This window comes from Moschus berezovskii, chromosome 20 (genome assembly GCF_049115385.1).
Source record: "Moschus berezovskii isolate FMDL1 chromosome 20, NW_MosBer_1.0, whole genome shotgun sequence".
In the NCBI taxonomy this organism is placed as follows: Eukaryota; Metazoa; Chordata; class Mammalia; order Artiodactyla; family Moschidae; genus Moschus; species Moschus berezovskii.
Genome location: NC_142479.1, coordinates 32,880,672 through 32,901,058, shown reverse-complemented (window position 1 = coordinate 32,901,058; position 20,387 = coordinate 32,880,672). Strand labels below are relative to the sequence as shown.

General features: G+C 54.3%; 2 protein-coding genes across 8 annotated transcripts in view; both read left to right on the top strand.

Moving 5' to 3' along the window:
• Positions 1–7,464, top strand: part of SSH2 (slingshot protein phosphatase 2) — a 252,391-nt gene extending 244,927 nt beyond the window's left edge. For all 5 annotated transcript variants that reach the window (XM_055402670.2, XM_088828748.1, XM_055402643.2 and 2 more), the window contains one exon: positions 531–7,464. In XM_055402670.2, the coding sequence (XP_055258645.2) occupies positions 531–2,558 (2,028 nt within the window). In that variant the 3' untranslated portion in view covers positions 2,559–7,464. The remainder of the gene's footprint in view (positions 1–530) is intronic.
• A 4,069-nt stretch (positions 7,465–11,533) lies between these two features.
• CORO6 (coronin 6) lies at positions 11,534–20,264 on the top strand. Of its 3 annotated transcripts, XM_088828745.1 has the most exons (12): positions 11,534–11,874; positions 13,175–13,434; positions 14,887–15,009; positions 15,602–15,731; positions 15,830–16,011; positions 16,615–16,734; positions 17,125–17,244; positions 17,687–17,791; positions 17,881–18,026; positions 18,387–18,444; positions 18,543–18,773; positions 18,863–20,264. In XM_088828745.1, the coding sequence occupies exons 2-12, from the start codon at positions 13,237–13,239 to the stop codon at positions 18,983–18,985; spliced, it is 1,536 nt and encodes a 511-aa protein (XP_088684871.1). In that variant the 5' UTR covers positions 11,534–11,874; positions 13,175–13,236; the 3' UTR covers positions 18,986–20,264. The 3 variants fall into 3 exon arrangements, with proteins under 3 accessions (XP_088684871.1, XP_055258600.1, XP_055258593.1); XM_055402625.2 differs by lacking the exon at positions 16,615–16,734 and having other exon boundaries at positions 11,546–11,874; positions 13,235–13,434; XM_055402618.2 differs by lacking the exon at positions 16,615–16,734 and having other exon boundaries at positions 11,552–11,874.
• Positions 20,265–20,387: the final 123 nt, after the last annotated feature.

Below are 20,387 nucleotides of genomic sequence, written 5' to 3'. Positions count from 1 at the left end.
AGAACACTGGAGTGGGTTGCCATTTCCTTCTCCAATGCATGAAAGTGAAAAGTGAAAGTGAAGTCGCTCAGTCGTGTCCAGCTCTTAGCGATCCCATGGACTGTAGCCTACCAGGCTCCTCCATCCATGGGATTTCCCAGGCAAGAATACTGGAGTGGGGTGCCATTGCCTTCTCCGAGAAGGCTCAGGGTCTTCAGAAAATAAGGATTATGGGAGCCTCTAGGGCTACTTACTGTTTACTTTTGGAGCAAGCTATTGGAACAGAATCCTATTAGAGCAAACAGAACAAATGTTTAATAGACAGTGACACGATATATGACTAATTTTGTATCTCTGCCTTTGGTGAATCTGTTCTCTTCTTGTACCATGAAACAGAGTGTAACCCCAGGCAGAGGACAGTTCCAGGCACCCCATGATTTGTGTCCTCAGAGCCAGAAGGTTCTCCTGGATCAGAGGTAGTGAGCAAACAACCTGGCTCTTTCAATCAGACTCCAGTTTACCTTAACCTTCTCACTGTTTCCTCTTCTTAGGCAATCTCAGAACAGGTCAGCCCAGACATCTTCATGCAGCCACACTCAGAAAATGCGATGTCAGTCAAAGAAATCATCACTGAGATTGAATCCATCAGTCAAGGAGTCGGACAGATTCAAGTGAAAGGAGACGTGCTGCCCAACCCATGCCACACACCAAAGAAGCACATCGTCCACGAGCTGCCCCTGGAGAGGGCTCAGGCCGCCGAGAACAGACCTGGAAACCTGGAGCAGAATGAAGGTTCCTGCCCAGCCCAGCCTGAACCAGCCAAAGACTCAGGAAAGGGGGACCCCGAGGGGTGCCCAGGGGCACACTCCTCCACCACGGAGGTGGAAGAAGAGGAACCAGCGGAGGGGGAACAAGAGCTCTGGGGCCCCGGGATGCCCCCGGGTGCCAAGTGGTACCCCGGGTCCGTGAGGCGAGCCACCTTAGAGTTTGAGGAGCGCCTGCGGCAAGAACAGGAGCACCATGGTGCTGCCCCTGTGGGGACCTCGCTGTCCACTCGCAAGAATTCCAAGAACGATTCTTTGGTGGCAGACCCAGCAGCGAAAGGAAAGAGTGATGAAGCCGCCCCAGAACTGTCATATGTCCCCAAGGAGCCAGAGACGGGCAGGGGCCAAAGGCAATGCGTTGGGTCTGAGTCTGGCTCTTTACCACGTCCTGAGCAGCTTGCCGTCATCCCCGCCCCTGAGCTGCGGGATTCTCACCCGGCGCCAGCACCTCAGGATGGCCCACAGCACGAAGGTGTCCTGTGGGAATCAAGGACTGTGGTCTCAGGCCAGGGGCCCGAGACACCAGCAGCCCCTGCTCCCTTTCCCAAGAAGATAGAAATCATTGAATACACCTACACAACCACATCACCTGATCCCAGGCCAGGGCGGGAAAGAGCCAGCAGTGAGAAGAGTGGGGCGCAGGGACTGAGGACAGTGAAGGTGGAAGAAGCCCTCACAGTCCTGTGTGGTCTGGATGAAAATCTGAACCGGACGCTGAGCCCCGACCAGGCTTGTCTGCACCCCAGAGTGCTACCTCCACCTCATTCTTCCTCTCCCCAGCAAGAGCACAGCAGGCCGGTCGACCTGCCCCCCACCCTGAGCAGCCCAGTAGCACCTGTTGTCAGTCCCACGACCCAGCCTTGTGGCGCCAGCCCGGATTACCTGCACCCCCAGACGGTGGTTCACCTGGAAGGCTTCACAGGGCAGAGCAGCACCACAGACAGTGAGCCCTCCACGGAGCAGGGCAGCTGGGAAGAAAGTCAGGAGGGCTCCCTCTCCAGGGGCCGTGAAGTGCCATATCAGGGCTCCCAGTTCAGTAGCAAAGACCTGCGTTTAATCAGCCAACTGGGTGATAATAGCGGGGAGCAACCAGAAAACCTGGACCCAACACCTGTAGCGCATCAGCTCCCACACAGCTCCAGTAGCGACAGTATAGAGAGTCTTAGTCAGAGCCCCAGGGTGGTGAAAGGACACGCTAAAGAAATCGAGTCCCAAGCGACTTCCCAGGGAGGACTCCCCAAGCCACCCCAAATGAGGCGTTCAGCCTCCCTGGCCAAGTTAGGTTACTTGGACCTCTGTAAAGACTGTTCACCAGAGAGGGAGCCTGTCTCCTCTGAGTCCCCTCATCTCAAACTGCTTCAGCCCTTCCTCGGAACGGACTCAGGCATGGAGGCCCAGGAGCCCCCAGAAAACCCAGACACTCCCCAGAACCGAGAGCCCACCAAGTATTTCATAGAACAACTCAGAACCACAGAGTGTATCGCGCAGAGCAGGCCAGTGGAGAGGCCCCTTGTACAGTATGCCAAAGAGTTTGGTTACAGTCAGCAGTGTTTGCTCCCCAGGGCAGGACCTGAATTGACTAGTTCAGAAGGAGGCCTTCCTTCGGTACCGACCCAGGGACTGCAGGACACCGGCCCGGCCCCAGGTCTGGCTGTGGCACCCCGACAGCAGCACGGCAGAACTCACCCCCTTAGGAGACTGAGAAAAGCAAATGATAAAAAACGGACAACCAACCCCTTCTATAATACCATGTGATGCTGAGCCTGTACACGTGACTTTGTAAAAGAAATGTTTGTAAAAGGGGCAGGTGTAATACGTAAGGAACCATGCACTTTATTGGTTAATTTTATAATATTTTGGTCATTTTACTGTTCCTGGCGCATGCAGGGTTTGTTCCCCACCCCCACCCCGTGTGTGTGTGAGAGAGAGAGTTTGATTTGGACGGCAAGACCATTTTGTCATTTTTTTTTTTTTTGAAAATTCAAACCTCAAAAAAATACTCATTCTCAAAGAACACCTTTATCCAAGGCAACGTGCTGTTTTTCAATCAACTGCCACCTGCTCCTCATTTTGCCCTCCGAGGAAAGGCCTGCTGGCTTGATTGAGGAAGGAAGCAGATGGGGAGGGTGGGGATGAAGCTGGAAATTGGAAGTGCTGCCCTAGGCCTGTGTGATGAGGGTTTGGTCTCCAGACCTGATGCATTGGATTCAGATTTGCTGAAGGGGGCAGCCTGAAGTCAGCGTGTTCTCAGCCCAGCCCATTGGGAGTTCCTGAGGTGGGCAGGCTCTGCTCTGCTTTCAGAGAGGGTCTTCTAAAATTCATCTCTTCTGGTCTCCAGAGTGTATCATTACAAAAAGGCATGATAACGGCTGGCTTTGTAAACCTATCAAGCAAATACTTTTTTTTTTACCACAAGCAAATAATTTTATTAAATTTAAAATGACTTCCAAATGAAATCCAGGAGGTTCTCTGTAGAGGGAAGCCTAATAGGAGGAGGTGAAATTGGGGGTGGAGAGGTGGTCACGCCTCTGGGTGGATGGACTCCACTAAGGTGGTCATCCGACCCTTTCTTCCCCACCCCCTCTCCCCCCTCCCCCCCGGAAATGTGCCCTGCAGCATCCTCCCAATGAGAAAACACGATAGGGACAAGTTTGAAAAACAGCAACTGAAAGTGTTTGTGTTCTAAAATGAGTACAGATGTAGGGTTTTAACCCTTTCGTTACTTGAATAATTCTGTGGGCCTTTTGAGTTTCATGGCCATATTTTTTCCAATTTATTTTCCTCCCTCGTGCTGTTTCTCCCAACGCTGCCTAACTTTTTTTTTAATTTCATAGATATTTGAATTGTTACATGACCTATGTATAACCTCCATCGAATGCAGAGTTTTTCTTTTTAATATTATTACTGTTAACACTTGACATAAGTTTTCTTTCTTTTCCTGGAAGATTTGTCATTTCTCTAGTTTATATACAGTATTTATGTACATAATATTGTCACTTTCTTACATTGTTTTGTTGTTAATGTTGTAGGGTCTTTTTGATTTATCCATTTTAAGGAGTAAAGCTGCAACTGGAAGACATACAGATACCACAGAAATAAAACTCATGGGTGTTGGTAGGAATCTGCAGAGTATATATGGTCAGTGGTGTAATTTAAATGGAGACTTCTAATCACCAGCTCCTGCCACATTATGCGTTAGTAACTTCCTCCTCAGAGAAACCCCCAAAGGCTCCCAATTAGATTGCAGCGTGACTGAAAGCTGATGCCTCTTTGAGACTGAAATCCCAGAACGTTGTCTGCCAGTGGCTGAGTCAGAGCCAGGGAGCATATGTGAGTGTTACCGCTGCCTGGGTCAGAAGCCCCTAATGGATTGGGCTAAAGGGCCACAGGGATGCCTCAGCAAAGGCAGGCGCCCCTAATGACCACATTTAGGATGCTGTTGCTTTGCTGCTATTGTGGAGGTCCTTAACGCAGGAGCACCTGCCGTAAATACCCTGTTTCAGCTTCTTACAGAACACATGTTTAGCCCGGAAGGAATGCCTTCTGCAGCTCCTCAGAACCAAAGAGGTCTGCAGATTGGCTTCCTGTGTGCTTTGGTTGATGGCCACATCGCTGAGAGATACACCAAGCACAGAGCTGAAGTTTAGGTTTGGGATTCATCACAGCACTGAGAGAAGACAACAGATTCACAGGCTGTAAGTGATATCAGAGGCCAGAGCTCAGTGAGGACAGGGTGACCCAAAGGAGACAGCAGAGGTGGACTGAGGCCACTTCCTAGGTACTCAAGACGAGCTGTGAATCCAGTTGCCATGAGGAGGCCATGGTTGGGTCTGACGTCCCTGCCAGGAGGCCAATTAGGCAGAAAACTCCTGTTCGAAGTGTTTTTAAGGTGTAGTAATGATAGGTACCTGTGCTGTTCCAAAATAGTTTCTTCAGTGTTCAGATGTATCATCCACACAGCTTTGTGACTCCTGGATATTTAATGTGTTGTAAAGTGTTGCTAGGCGGCATGTTCCAGTGTGAGGAGACTTGCAAGACAGGGTTATGAATCTCCAGGGCTCATCCATTGACACTGCCCTGTCTGGCTGAGGCAGTTCCATCACCAAGATGATGGGGAGAGGACAGGAAACTGTGCAGGGTTGGGAAGAGGAGGCTTGGCGTGGAGGTAAAGAGAGTAGTGTCCACTCAGTGAATCCCCTGAGATGGTGACATCCCTCATAGCAAGAAGTACACACAGTATCGCACTGTTCTCGCCATGGTCACTGCATTAATAACAACAGAGATGCGGGGGGGTGGGGGGAACCCTCAAACGCTGTGAAGAAAAAACTTTTAAGCGTCAAGGAAATGGTCTTGCTCTGCCTTTTTTTAAAAAATAATTCGATTTTTTAATCATTTAATTTGCCTGCCTAAAGAAACATTCTCTACATGAGGTCTGTAATTCAAGCATGCCACAGGGTTTTGCCAGCCCTCAGACTCCCACCAGTGAGTGTTCTTCTGCTGTTTACATAGCTGAGTTCTGTCCAGGGGAAGTCCACGATAACCCATCAACAACTTTCCAAACTGCATTCTCTTCAAACAGTCTGATAATCTTGGGTGACCTGTTTCCCTTTGCTGTTCATGGAAAACCCAGGCCCGAAGCGGCAGGTGTGGGCGATGGACAGAGATGAGTAGGAAAAGTCTTGACCTCTTGCTCACTGCCTCTTGTTCTCTTTACGTTGAAAACGCACCATAGCCTGACTCAAAATTTATGCTGCAGGGCTGTGTGATTGTGTGTGTGTGTGTATAAAAAGTCACACTGTGGTGCATGGGGTGAAAGCCCCAGGGCACACAGATTTTGAGCTGTAGTCTGGATGGCTCTCTGGTCAGCAGGAAGGAGAAGCCCCGCTTTTTTGATTTTAGAAACAACTTAGGCACAGTGTGTGCTCTAGCAGACATAGGACTGTACTGTGGCCATCCTCATCTCACCTCATTCGGATGGCCTTTCAGATTCCGAGTGTTTGGGGTCAGTCCTAACATTTCAGGCTCTTTATCTAGCATTGTACCTGTATCCTAGCTGGCATGTCCCCTTTCTTGTTTTGGGAACTACCAAGAGCCCCAAGGACAGTCTGAGGATGACCACCCAGGCTCTGGGGTCCCCCCTCCTGCTAAAAGGCCCCAGACAGATGCTGTCAGATAGACCTGAAGTTGCTGAGAGTAGCAGCTCACAGAAATCTTCATTTGTTCCAGCTGAGGAGTTCAGTTCTGAAGTGATCTAGCCATGTTTAGTAAAAAAAAAAATTTTTTTTTTTTTGGTGGGAGTTGTTTCTCTAAGAAAGAAAGCATTATGCAAAAAAGGGTCATTTTCAAGGGCATTTTCAATTTTTAAAATAAAGCCATTCTTTGGCTTTTTTGAACAACTGTGGATACTTTGTTTACATTGTGAGTATTAAAAGGAGCATCATCTTGATGGCTGCTCAGTCTCCTCCTCCAGGCACCCCGCCCTGGCCATCCTCACACAGAGCAAGGCCCTTGTGGTCAGCCCTCATGGGGAAGTGGGAACAACCTGGAGCTGATTTCCGTCTGTGTCCTGCACTCCCATCCAACACGCTGTATGGAAACAGTCGTCATTTCCTCAGTGATGGTGTGGTCTTATAGTGATGGTTGTAATGGTGAATGGCTAGTGTTGTTTTTCAATTTTGTTTTGCTTTTTGATGGTAGATGAGATGAAATCTTAGCTCTTTCAGCACCAATCCAACTTACGAGCATCTTGGATTCGTTTTCCCTTCCAAACTAAAAGATCAAGGCATGTATTAGGCATAAATGTATTTGCTGCCTCAACTCATCCAGGGGCCGTATTAGAATGAAAACTTGCCTTCCACCAGAGCAGGCAGCTGCACACTCCTAACCCTTCTCCAGGGCTTGGGGTCCCTGGATGCCATGGAGGGCTATTGCAAGATGCTTCTGTACTTTTCCAGCCTGGAAGTGGAGGGTGACTGGGCCTGGCTCCTGCTGTGAAAAGAGAACCAGCCTCATTTTCTCAATGCCCCAGAGATCTGGGACAGAATGTCTAAACTGGAATCATCCATCATTGGCTTGAAGATGCCCCAAGAGGTATGTGACTAGTGCCACCATCAGTGTCCTCACAGCAGCACTAGCGGTGGCCTCCTGTGCCCGGGGCTTAACTCGAGCTGATGACTCAGTCTGGAAGCTGGGTAACTAACTGGCTCTGAAATGTTTCCCCATCAGTAAGTCCACTGGGAATTGTTTGGTTTTTATGTTCTATTGGAATTTGGTTTGCTTGGCATAGCTTAAGGTGCCTTTTCTTTTTTCCTTTCTACTTTATTTTGTAGGACTTGTTGTAAAGGTAGAAAACAAGTCCCCAAAGCCCCTCCCACTGACTGTTAACCTTTGCCCAGGCAACCCCAAACTTTTATGCTCACGTTTTATTAAATAAAGCAGGTGCTCCCTGGAATCTCTGGGACCTTTTTGAGGCATTTGAAGCAGAATATAAAGAGTGGTCTCATCTCCTTCCTTAATCTTCCTGCTGGTTGGGATGTTCCACTTGTATCATAGATTTTTTATTATTGATGTGCTCCGCTGTTTTTAAATGTGAACTTGTGCGCAAATGTGCAGATTCAATGTTCTTGTTACAGATTGAATAAATTTTTATTTTGAAGATGAAGCGTGTACTCGATCAAGTGCAACAAAAGAGGGGGGTGGTAAGAAGGTGGGGGGATTGGAAGAGAACACTGATGGTAAACATGAATCTGTTCTCACTGATTGCTGTCCCTCCCTATGAGATAGCTGAGCGCCAGGGAAAAATACAACTTTCTACCTCTCACAAAACAGGGACTGGATGGGAAGTGGGGTCACCAAAGTTTATTTCAGATAGTGTGGCTCCAATCAAGTGACCAGGCTGGGAACTTGCCTGGTCAAAGAGGCTCTTGTCAAAGCCACCACCTGAAAGTTAGAATGAATAAGCAAAGGAAACCAAAATTCCTCCACCATCTGTGGGACAAAGTGTCTGCTCGGGATAGCTGCCGTGACCTGGCCCAGCAGAGACTGGATTTCTTGGGTAGGTGACCTCTCGACGTGAATGAGTGTTCACAAGCTTTTTTTCACAAGGCACCTCAGCTCATGGAAAGGTTTCTAGAAATGGGACGTGACTTTCTGAAGGAAAAGCTTTAACTCTCTCCCACCGTTAGACGCACTTAATGTCAATGGTAGAGGAAGAGAGATGGGGCCAAAGAGCAGTTCTCTAATAAAACAGGCTGGGGACAGGGCAGAGAGGGGAGGAATTCCCCGGTGGTCCAGTGATTAGAACTCAGCTTTCACTACAGAGGGCGCAGGTTCAATCCCTGGTCAGGAAACTAAATCCCACAAGCTGCATGGCACAGCCCAAAAATCCACAACAAACGAGGCTGGGAGGGAAGGGGTCTCCACTTCTCCCACCCCTCCAACAGACCCATCTTGAGATATTTAGTGATGCCGTTCATCACATATAAAGCAGTGCTACCATCTAGGGAAAGCTCCATTTCCAGAGAAAACACTGCCTTGTCTGTTTTATGGATGATATGAATCATCCATATCAAATGAGATGAGCACACCACTGGTGTCTGGCTCGAGTGCCAGAGTGCCTAATGATGAAGGCAAGGTCATTTCACAAAATATTCCAAGGGTGCCTAGAGTCCCTAACCCTGATCAGTCGTGGCTTTCTCCTGTCTGTCTCCTGTCTTTCTCCATGCCTGTCTCCTACGGATTGCAGTTTAGATGGATAACGGCAAGGGAAAGCACCAAGTCCAAGGAGCTTCTTCCACTGATTCTTTGTTCCTTGGCTCCACCCACCCATGGCTCTGCCAGGCCTTGGCAGCCAGAAGAAGGCTAGAGGGCAGGGCTGAGCCTTACCAGCTCTAAACAATAACTGAGTTCCTGCTCCTGTACCTGGAGAGCACACCTCCCCCACTTCCCAAGTGATGGAACTGAAGGCAGAATGGACTGAAGGATTCCTGCTTCCTAATCCCAGACCCTTCCCTCTAGAATGGAGTGCCTGGCTCTAAAGAGGAGAAAAGGAAAGGAGAGAAGAAAAAAAATGCCGTTTCAAGGTAGGAGACAGCATGTCACGTAGCTTTTCTGCCTACAAGTGGTGCACAGTTGGAAAGAACCTAACCCAGCCCTCTTCATTTTACACCTCAAGAAAGCTGCAAAAATAGGGTGACTGAGCAATGGCTAAAACTCCAGTTCTGTAGTTAGTCCATGCGTCCTTTTCTCTGTGCCACAAAACGTAACTCTTGATATCAGCATTTGTGAGACAAAGTGGCATTCTCCTTCAAGGAGAGACAGAAACGCATGGTGCTGGGCTTCCCTGGTGGCTCAATGGTAAAGAATCCACCTGCCAGTGCAGGAGACATAGGTTCGATCCCTGATCTCAGAAGATCTCACATGCTGCAGCGCAACTAAGCCCGGGCACCACAACTATTGAGCCTGTGCTCTAGAGTCCAGGAGCTGCAACTACTGAGGCCGCACACCCTAGATACCGTCCTCCACAATGAGAAGCCCGCACGCTGCAACTAGAGAGGCCCCGACTCGCCACAACTAGAGAAAAGCCCAAGCAGCAACGAAGACCCAGCACAGCCAAAAATAAATAAAAACTAAAAAAAAGAAATGAAGAAATGCATGGTGCTGAAAAGCTTGACCCAGACACCAGAACTCTTGGGTAAGAATCTCAGCTCTACTATCTCAGTTTCCTGCCTCAGTTTCCTCATCTGTAAAACAGGGGTAATAATAGTACCCATCTCAGGAGACTATTATCAGAATGGAATTAGTAAATGTAACGTCTGTAATATAGCGTGTAGCTATTGTTATTAAGGAGCTACTGAGTCACTCGGGTCTTTTCCTCCTAATCATGTGCCTGGAATCTTTAGGTAAAAGGGAGATTCTTCATCTACTCTTATGCCCCACTCCAATGCCATAATTATTCCTGAAGTACCCATAACAAGTGTCTGGCCCACAAGCCACTGAATACTTGGACTCTTCCTGAGAAACAAGCCTTGTGATCTGTTTGAGGTTCCCACCACCTTCCCTTCCTTTACCCCTAATGCTGACCTCTACCTTCTGGAAGGCTGTGTTCCATTGATTTCCAGGTGTGTCCAGAGAAAAACTTCCCTGGTGGCTCAGATGGTAAAGCGTCTGTCTACAATGCAGGAGCTGCTAAGTCACTTCAGTCGTGTCCAACTCTGTGTGACCCCATAGACGGCAGCCCACCAGGGTCCCCCATCTCTGGGATTCTCCAGGCAAGAACACTGGAGTGGGTTGCCATTTCCTTCTCCAATGTGTGAAAGTGAAAAGTGAAAGTGAAGTCGCTCAGTCATGTCTGACTGGTAGCGACCCCATGGACTGCAGCCGACCAGGCTCCTCCGTCCATGAGATTTTCCAGGCAAGAGTACTGGAGTGGCTTGCCATTGCCTTCTCCGACAATGCAGGAGACCCGGGTTCAATCCCTGGGTCGGGAAGATCTCCTGGAGAAGGAAATGGCAATCCACTCCAGTATTCTTCCTTGGAAAATCCCATGGATGGAGGAGCCTGGTAGGCTACAGTCCGTGGGGTGGCAAAGAGTCGGACACGACTGAGCGACTTCACTCACTCACTCCTGGAGAATGAGAAGTAATTGCTGGTTCCCTGTGCCCTCCAGGGCCTTATGATCTAAAAGAAGAAATCCAGGCAGCAGGTGAGACTGCTTAAACAGCAGCTAAAGGGACTAATTTTTTTCACTGGCTGCATTTTGATCAGATTGCTTTTTATCTCTTCCTTAATCTTGGTCTAACTCAGCTGGTAAAGAATCCTCCTGCAATGCAGAAGACCCCAGTTCTATTCCCAGGTGGGGAAGATCTGCTGGAGAAGAAATAGGATACCCACTCCAGTATTCTTGGGCTTCCCTTGTGGCTCAGCTGGTAAAAAAATCTGCCAGCGCTGAGGGAGACCTGGGTTCCATCCCTGGGTTGGAAAGATCTCCTGGAGAAGGGTAAGGCTACCCACTCCAATATTCTGGCCTGGAGAATTCCATGGACTGTATACTCCGTGGGATTGCAGAGTCAGACACGACTGAGTGACTAACTTTTACTTAATTTTGGTCAATACTCAAATCCAAGGGTCTTGAAGGGAGTGGGAGGGGATAGGGGCTTCCCCTGAACACAGTAGAACACCAATACAAACAAGGCCCTCAAGACTTGAGGAGTCAGGTTAATGTCTAAAATCTGGCCAAAGACCTGGGCCAGCTGCTTTTCCTTGAACCTGGTGTTCGCTTTTTTCTCCTTCATTCCTACTCCCGGTTTTTAGGTTGCTTCCTGCCCTGTTCCGTGGAATCCTCCCTAAAGGGGTGAAATGCCTAGTACAGTGACAGTGTATTAATAACACAGTAACAGTAACATTCACAGCCCCCGTCAGGTACTCTCCCAGCTGCCCTGGGCCAACCTAAGCCCTCATCCAAGGGTCTCCAGAGCGTCTTCCGGGCTCTCTCCTCGGTGGTTTGTGGACGTGCAGTCCCACAGCCCCGGTCTGCCGGGACTGGCTATATTGGGAGTGTGATTGCAGCAGGAATGCAGCGCGAAAGCATCTGATCTCGCGCGGCCGCCGGCTCTAAGGGGAGCGCGCCCCCTCGTAGGCTCGCTCTCTCAACGCCCAGTTCTAAGGTCTGGGAACCTGGGCCTCCCCAGTTCACCGGGTAGGCGCGCACAACCCGCGAGCACATACCCAAATTACCTTGGACGCTTCGCCCAGGCCGGCGGACGAGTCGCGGTGCCTCCGCCGCGCTCGACTTTCCCGCCGCTGGAGGGGCGGGGCCTGGGTGGCCCCGCCCCCGCCGGAGGCCCCGCCTCCGCAGGTTGATGGCAGCGGCAGCTGGGACTGCAGCGGCGCCCGGCCCCAGGAGTCGCAGGCAGCGGCCGGAGCGCGCAGCCGAACGCCCGGGCCCCAAACGCCGCGGACTCCCGGACTGGCAGTTCCGGCGTCCTGACGCCTCCCTCGGCCTTCGGCGCACCCCCAAGCCCCTCCGCAGAGAAGTCGCAGCGTGAGTGCCCCTCGGCCGGCCCAGGACCAGGTACTTTCCCCCCACACCGCCGCCGCAGCCAGTGGAGCGGGCGGGGTGTCTGGAGGGGACGGAGGTCTGCGCCCCCTCCCCCCCTACCCCACCGCCGCCAAATTCGGTCCCGGGCGGGGCAGACTTGGCGTCTATATTTGGCCGGACAGCGGCCCGCGCGCCCGCAGGGCGCAGACACCTCGTCTCGCAAGAACGCAGTGCCGGGGCTGGAGGAGGGTGCGGGGAGGCCGGAGGCCGGGCCTGAGGCCGGGGGCTGCAGAAGCGGCTTGAAGGGCACAAGGATGCCCAGTGCTGGGGAGGGGCTGGAGGCAGTGGCTGTGGCTTGGGAAGCGCTCGATGTGGTCCCTGGGGAAGAGCTGAGTGCAAGCTCCTAGCGGGAGAAGAAGCACCTCACCCTCCCCATTCCACTTCTAAAAATCCGGCTCTGGCCCGGGGAGGGGTTCGAGGACCCCACCCGCAAGAGTTTAGCAGGAGAGAGGACCCAGAGAAGTGGGACTGAAGTATGGCGGGCAAAAGCCAGAATACCATGGTGAGGGCCTCTTAGAGAAGCCGGTGCGAGACGGGTGGGAGGAGGAGATCCACGTTACAGCGCGTTCCTCCCACTCCCACCCCACCCCCGATAGCATGGGAGGAAACTGATGGCAACAGGAGCAGGAAGGACTCAGGTTAGCTGACAGGAGAAACTCCTTGCCAAATTTTTAGAAAAAGGCAAACCCCATTCGCCTAACCTATGCCAGAGATGCTGAGCTTAGAATCATGGGGGGCTGCAGTCCTAGCCCCCAAAATGGCCTTAAGCCAGGAAGTCTCAGATTCTGGACAAGACGCCTCTGGAAGATAAACCACTTCGGTGAAGAGATGCTCACCCAAGGCTGGCAGCCGGAGGGCAGCCAGATGTTGAGGCTCCTCCCAAAACCGCTTGAACGTCCAGGAGGAAGCTTTCAGGCCCAGTTAGTTTCCACTGCTGGCCCCAATCTAAGGGGCGGTTCTCTAAGGAGAAGTCAGGTCCCAAATCTAAGTTCCTCGAACTAAGTGAATAACTTTCCCATATATTAATCACCTTGAAGAAAACGCCTTGCTTCTAGGACCAGCTGCTAAGTCGCTTCAGTCGTGTCCGACTCTGTGCAACCCTATAGATGGAAGCCTACCAGGCTCCCCAGTCCCTGGGATTCTCCAGGCAAGAACACTGGAGTGGGTTGCCATTTCCTTCTCTAGAACCAGACTCTATATTAATTTATACCTGACTCTTGACAAGCTAATCCTTCTCACTTGCCACTCCCCCAACTCTTCCTCCCTCCCACAGCTACAGAACTAAGGACCAAAGGCATTTTTGGGCACTGAGATCCTCCATCTCTGTCCCCAGCTATGAGCCGGCGCGTGGTTCGGCAGAGCAAGTTCCGCCACGTGTTTGGACAAGCGGCAAAGGCTGACCAGGCCTACGAGGACATCCGTGTGTCCAAGGTCACATGGGACAGCGCCTTCTGTGCCGTCAACCCCAAATTCCTGGCCATTATTGTGGAGGCTGGGGGTGGAGGTGCCTTCATCGTCCTGCCTCTGGCCAAGGTGAGGGATGAGGGGAAGGAAGCAGGTGGAGAACACCGACTGTGACTCCTGGGGACTCCGGACAGCAGCCTGTGTTCTCACCTAGCTCCATTCCTAATTCGGCAGGGCAGTCTAGGCGGACTGACTGCTCCCTATCCCCCAATCGCTCAGGGACCGACTGGGAGGCTCCCTCACCCCTCCCAGAACAGCAGCATCACATTGGTCCCCACCCACGCACAGCCCATCCCTTCTCCATGCAGCACCCTATACCCAGTAGGGACCTGGAGGAGGTGATGGATAGTTGGGAAGCAGCGGAGTCAGGACCTGGCTGGATTCTGTTCCTATTCTCCTGATGCCACACCCCTTCGTGTTTTTGGCCTCTGGATCTTTGTACCCAGCCCAGGGTGACTACTGGATTAAATCACACCCCACAGCAGCACAGTGAGGACAGGGTCAGGCTCTATCCAGAATCCTTGGCTGCCTCCCCCATTCTGATTCTTGTAGTGAGGTAGAACGAGAGCAAAAGGCAGGGGGACATGACATATCAGGCCAGAGCCCCCAGTTCTCCAGGGATGGGGGCCAAGCAATAACCATCACCTTTACTGAGTAGCCTCAAGCCCCTCAGCCGTCCCTACCCATAGGCTGTCCACTCCAAGGCATGACCTTGACCTGGATTCTGGCCTCTACACCTTGTTAGGGGAGGCCCCACAGGTTGCAAGGTCAGGATGAGGCCTGACAATAGCCAGTGACTCACTCCAAGACAATGCAGATGCCATCCAAGGACATCATCCCCAGGGCTCGAATTTCAGCAGGAACCACCCCCTCCCCCACTACAACCTCCATTCCAGTGCCACACGGCCACCCCTCTCTCCTGCCGCCTGGTCTGGGTCAATGCCAGCCCCTGCAAAGGCCTCAGAGCCCCCACAAACATACCATAAAGATTAAAAATAGATGGGCCTCAGCTCAGGTTGGGAGATAGCAGCCATGAGGAATGCCTGCTGCTTGTGGTTCCAAGGTAAAGCCAGTGACCAGGGAGAGAGCTGCCCAGTGCGGCTAGGAAGGAGCTATGCAGCCCTGCACTGCATGTAACCTTACCTTGACCTAGTCCAGCAGGGATTTCCCAGAGACATTTCAGGTGCAGGGGACAGGCCCAAGAACAGCATCCTCCACGGAGGTGTTCTTGGAAGAGCACTGGACTGAGAAGTCAAGTCATGGCTCTACCAGTATCTTGCTGTGTGTCCTCGGTTGAGTTATCTTACCTGTCTGCATCTGATTCCTTGATATTAAATGACTTAGACTCTGCCTTCAGGGAAGTAGAGAAAGTAGGCTGGCTGGGTTTGGAGGAGCAGAGAGGCGGTGAGTTCTGCAAAGCGACAACAGATAATAGACAGTTGAGATGTAAACAGGTCCATTCCCAACCCCCTGAAAACACACAGGAGAACAGCCCCATATCTCCTTCTTTGACCCCTGCAGACAGGGCGAGTGGATAAGAACTACCCACTGGTCACTGGGCACACTGCCCCTGTGCTGGACATTGACTGGTGCCCGCACAATGACAACGTCATCGCCAGTGCCTCAGACGACACCACCATCATGGTAGGCACCTGGTGGATGCTCCTGGGCTGTGGGGCAGGGCAAGCGGGGAGGGCGGCCTCACCTGTGCTTTGTAAGGTGGTAAGGGAGGTGCTGAGTGCCAGGGCCTGCCCTGCCCAGCTCCCTGGCTATTTTCAGCTACATGCCCACCCCCTCCCAGGATGCACTGCTTAGGACTAATTATAGCGGCGGCCACCTTGGAGCCTGAAGAGCAGGGGGGCCCTGCTTTGCTCAGGGGAGTAGGGAGGTCTCTAGAGAGCTGACAGCGCCCCCTCCTGGCTCCCAGCCGTTTCTGCCCTAGACGGGCACCATCACATGTTGTCCTGCATCTGACCCTTACCCGGCAAGAGAGCTGGTGGAGTTGGGGTGGGGATGGGGGATTAGGGGAAGAAGTGAAATCTCTCAGTCATGTCCTATTCTTTGTGACCCCATGAACTGTAGCCTGTAACCCCATGAACAGGCTCCTCTGTCCATGGGATTTTCCAGGCAAGAATACTGGAGTGGGTTGCCATTTCCTTCTCCAGGAAGTAGGAGAGGAGCAGTGATGAAGCTGGCTCCTCATCCCACCTACCCTACGCCTTTTCCTTCCACCCAGGTATGGCAGATTCCAGACTATACCCCTGTGCGCAACATCACAGAGCCCGTCATCACGCTAGAGGGCCACTCCAAACGTGTGGGCATCCTCTCCTGGCACCCCACTGCCCGGAATGTCCTGCTCAGTGCAGGTCTGGGGAACTAGGGAAGGGTACCTACCATAGATCGGGCAGGAGGGGGAAGTGGCAAAGGCAGGGCCCAGGTGATGGTGTTTGGCTATTCTGGGCAGGTGGTGACAATGTGATCATTATCTGGAACGTGGGCACTGGGGAGGTGCTCCTGAATCTAGACGACATGCACCCAGATGTCATCCACAGCGTGTGCTGGAACACCAATGGGAGCCTGCTAGCCACCACCTGCAAGGACAAGACCCTGCGAATCATCGACCCGCGCAAGGGCCAGGTGGTGGCGGTGAGTGCCTGGCCTGGCCACTCCCCAGCCCCTACGTCAGGGGGCAGCTGTCAGGCCTCTGTACCCGCCCTCTCCTGAGCCCTGCCTCCAGCGCTCACCTTCTCCACCTCGATCCCAGACCCCAGTCCTCCCTTTAGCCCCCTGCCCTAAGTAAGCCCCCAGCTCCGCTGATCTCTGCCCGGCTCCTGTTTCCTCCCCTTCCCTGCGTCTCAGGAGCCCAGATGAGGGCTGCCCGATTCGTGACTGAGGAGGAGAGAAGCTGCAAACTCTATCCTCCCACCAGACCTTGCATGAACCTGAGCCCCCGCACCCCTCTCCTCCCAGCCAGCACGCCTTCTTCCCGGGTCTGAACCCAAGCCTGGCTCGCAGGCAGGCCCCTTTCTAACCTAGTTGACCCGCGGGGCGGAGGGTTGGGGGCTATCCCCGTGCACTGTCTGTCCCAGCTGGGTGTCCTGCGAGGGCAGCGGCACCTGCCTCACCAGCCTCAATCTAACCCGGGGGCGGGCTGCGCGGGACACTGCACGTCGGCGCGGAGGGCGCGCGTCCAGTGCGGCGGGGCCGGGCGGAGCCGCGCGCGCTCTAACCCACTAACCCCGCGAGCAGGAGCGAGCCCGGCCTCACGAGGGCGCCCGCCCGCTGCGGGCCGTCTTCACCACAGACGGGAAGCTGCTCAGCACCGGCTTCAGCAGGATGAGTGAGCGGCAACTCGCGCTCTGGGACCCGGTAGGCCAGGCCGCGCCGGGCGCACGCGCTCGCTCCTTCGCTGGGTCAGCGGGGAGCGCCCTCCCCGGCCGTGGCCCGCGCCCAAGAGAGCCGAAGCGGAGCTGGGAGCTCCGGTCTGGGAAGAGCCTGACCGCTCTCCGGGGAAGCCCGCAGACATCTCCCCTGCCCTGAGGGCGTTTAAGGGCTCAGCATCTGCAGAGAGACGCGCGCCCTGCACTCACCAGGCCTGGGGCCACCCAGGGGGGCCCCAGGAAACTGAATATTTAGGGCCCCTTTTGTCTCCGCCCCCGCCCTCACACCCAAGTGAGCAAGTTGGTTGCCCGGCCCTCCAGGCTCCCCAGGGCAGGCAGCTGGGTGACGCCTCTCCCTGTCTCCCCCTCCCCCCGCCAGGAGAGGTTTGCGGCCCACGAGGGAATGAGGCCCATGCGGGCCGTCTTCACGCGCCAGGGTCATATCTTCACCACGGGCTTCACCCGCATGAGCCAGCGAGAGCTGGGCCTGTGGGACCCGGTAACGCAGCTGGACGCTTGGGGTGTGTGCCCCGGGGACTGGCATCACGGGGGAGGGGCCAGGCGCCCCCCACCCGCAGGGCATGCCCACCTGGACAGGGCTGGAGGCTGCTGCCCCCTTGGCAGTGCCTGCCATCCCCACACCCACCCCTCTGCCCAGTTTTGCTGCGTCGCCTGAAGGAGCCCACGCTGGCGCCCCCACCTGGTGATGCCGAGTCCCTGGGGGTGGTTTGCGGTGACTGCATGCGGCGGCGCAGGGGGTCTAGGTGCGGGGGACCAGGAGTGATGTCCAGAGGTTGGGTCTGCAGCTTCGTTCACCAGAGCTGCCTTGGGAGTGCGAGGGCGTCAGGGAGGGCAGGCAGCGTCCAGGAGCTTCGGGGCATCCGGAAGCGGCACCGAGGGCGGGCTGGAGCTGGCTGTTCACGCCTCCTGTGCTTGGGCAGAACAACTTCGAGGAGCCAGTGGCGCTGCAGGAGATGGACACAAGCAACGGAGTCCTACTGCCTTTCTACGATCCCGACTCCAGCATCGTCTACCTGTGCGGCAAGGTGCTGGCGGCCGGGGGGGAGAGAAGATGGGGCCGGATGGAGATGAGGGGGACCTGCCGGATACGGCTCTGAACCAACTGGCTTTGCAGGGCGACAGCAGCATTCGATACTTTGAGATCACCGAGGAACCGCCCTTCGTGCACTACCTGAACACCTTCAGCAGCAAGGAGCCGCAGAGGGGCATGGGCTTCATGCCCAAGCGGGGACTCGATGTCAGCAAGTGCGAGATCGCACGGTCAGCAGCTTTGCCCTTCCTGCTCACCTGCCTCTGTCCCCACGTCCCATATGGGAAGACGCAGGGGCTTCCCCAGGCGTGTAATCTTTGGAAAGGAGTGGGATGAGTTGGGAGGTTGGGGTCAAACAGAATCGTTTCCAGTGCCAGCCCCAATGCTACACGCTTGACATTCTCTGAACTTCCGTTTCTTAACCTGTTATGGATGATAAACACCGTCTCAGAGGCGTTTTACCAGTTGGATGTGTTTAAAGTGCAATGCACTGTAGACGCCCAGCAAGTGTTGGCCTCTAACCCCTTGGTCCCCAGCAAAAGTGAAGGGAGTGGGAGCCTGAGCAGGTGCTGATCCCCGCTCCCTTTTAGGTTCTACAAGTTGCACGAAAGAAAGTGTGAACCTATCGTCATGACTGTGCCCCGCAAGGTGAGTCGATCGCGAGAGGGTTGGGCAGAGCTCCGAGGCGGGAGGGAGCGGAGCAGGCCGGGCACTGCGCTTGTTCTTCTGTCTTCCTACCCCCGCAGTCAGACCTGTTCCAGGACGACCTTTACCCAGATACGCCGGGCCCCGAGCCGGCCCTAGAAGCGGACGAATGGCTATCAGGTCAGGACGCTGACCCCGTGCTCATCTCGTTGAGAGACGGTTACGTGCCTCCCAAGCACCGGGAGCTCCGGGTCACCAAGCGCAACGTCCTGGACGTGCGCCCGCCCTCTGGCCCTCGTCGCAGCCAGTCAGCCAGCGATGCCCCCTTGTCGGTAAGGCCCTGCCCGGCTCCACTGAGACCCAATCTACAGCCCCCTAGTGCCCCGCGCCCAACACCTCTCCGGTCCTCTGCGCCCTGCAGCAGCACACCCTGGAGACACTGCTGGAGGAGATCAAGGCCCTGCGCGAGCAGGTGCAGGCCCAGGAGCAGCGCATCACGTCTTTGGAGAACATGCTGTGCGAGCTGGTGGACGGCACGGACTAGCGCTGCGCCGCCGCCGGGGAGGTCTAAGCCCGGAGGCACAGCGGGGAGGAGCGCCAGCACACACCGGCCAGCCCCGAGTTTGGGTCCCGAGCTCCGCACTCCGCCCCTCTAGGCCTGGGCGGGGACTGGGGAGGGAACTCTGCCCTTCGCGGGAGTCCTGGACAATTGCAGAGACTCGCGTCCGTCTGGCGCCCGCCTGGCTGTGTACCTCGTCCGGGACTTAGGGGAGCTGGCCTTGGAAGGCCCGGGTTGACGGGGCCTCAGCAATGGTGCTGCACCACAGGCAGTATCCCCTCTGTTCCTCGCCCAGGGCAGAGAAAGTGCTTAGTGCGCAATGCTTGGAGATGGTGGGCTTGACCTCAAAGGGGTAGCGATTCGACGGGTCTCCCCAGACTGGGGAAAATTACAACGCTTCTCCCTCTAATCAGCTCACTTGACCTCACCACCCTGAGTGGTCAACTTAACGGGCGTCACCCCAGTTCTACAGACACAAATGTTGGCTGTAGAGTCGGTCCCCTGGGCTACACCCAGTAGTCCATGGCAGAGGGCTGCCTTCCTTCTCCCCACCTGCGGGGGAGAGGGCGGCTTCCTCGTGGCACTTCCGCAGGAGAATCAACCAGAAAACTGGAATGAGGAAGCAGGTTCCACCTCCACTACACATACACACACACACCTCCCAGCCCTCTGCTGTACACACACACACAAACACACACCTCCCAGCCCTCTGCTGTACACACACACACAAACATACGCCTCCCAGCCCTCTGCCCTCTGCCGTACACACACAAACACACACTTCCCAGCCCTCTGCTGTACACACACACACACACACACACACACAAACACACACCTCCCAGCCCTCTGCTGTACACACACACCTCCCAGCTCTCTGCTGTACACACACACACAAACACACACCTCCCAGCCCTCTGCTGTACACACACACACACCTCCCAGCTCTCTGCTGTACACACACACACAAACACACACCTCCCAGCCCTCTGCTGTGGCCTTGACTAGGAGGAAAACAAGATGCTCTGAATGAAACATTTTACAAGTGCTCAGTCTCTGCCTCCTGCATGGGTGGGGATGCGAGACCCCCAGCCTCTGTAAATGCCACCGCCAGAATCCTGGAGGCCCTGACAGATGAAACCCTCGGCTCAGGACCCACCAGACATCCTCTACTTCAGAGCCCTCCCCACTCTGAGGTTCAGAAGGAACCCTCAACCGGCGGGTGGGCGGTCTTCCCCAGTAAAGTCGGGTAGAAAAAACTTCGGGTTTGAAGCCTCTTTTATTTGTGCCTCAGAATCAGTCTGGTGCCCCTGGCATCAGGGAAGGGGGTGAGGAACAGCTTCTCTTTGTTCTTTTACTTCCATTCCTTTTGTGTCCCTTCTGAACCTCA

Bases quoted from the DNA above. Each gene is read 5' to 3' on its own strand.
- CORO6 (XM_088828745.1), top strand. From the start codon at position 13,237: ATGAGCCGGCGCGTGGTTCGGCAGAGCAAGTTCCGCCACGTGTTTGGA. The intron at 13,435-14,886 runs GTGAGGGATGAG...TGACCCCTGCAG, and splicing joins TCGTCCTGCCTCTGGCCAAG to ACAGGGCGAGTGGATAAGAA. The intron at 16,735-17,124 runs GTAGGCCAGGCC...TCCCCCCGCCAG, and splicing joins AACTCGCGCTCTGGGACCCG to GAGAGGTTTGCGGCCCACGA.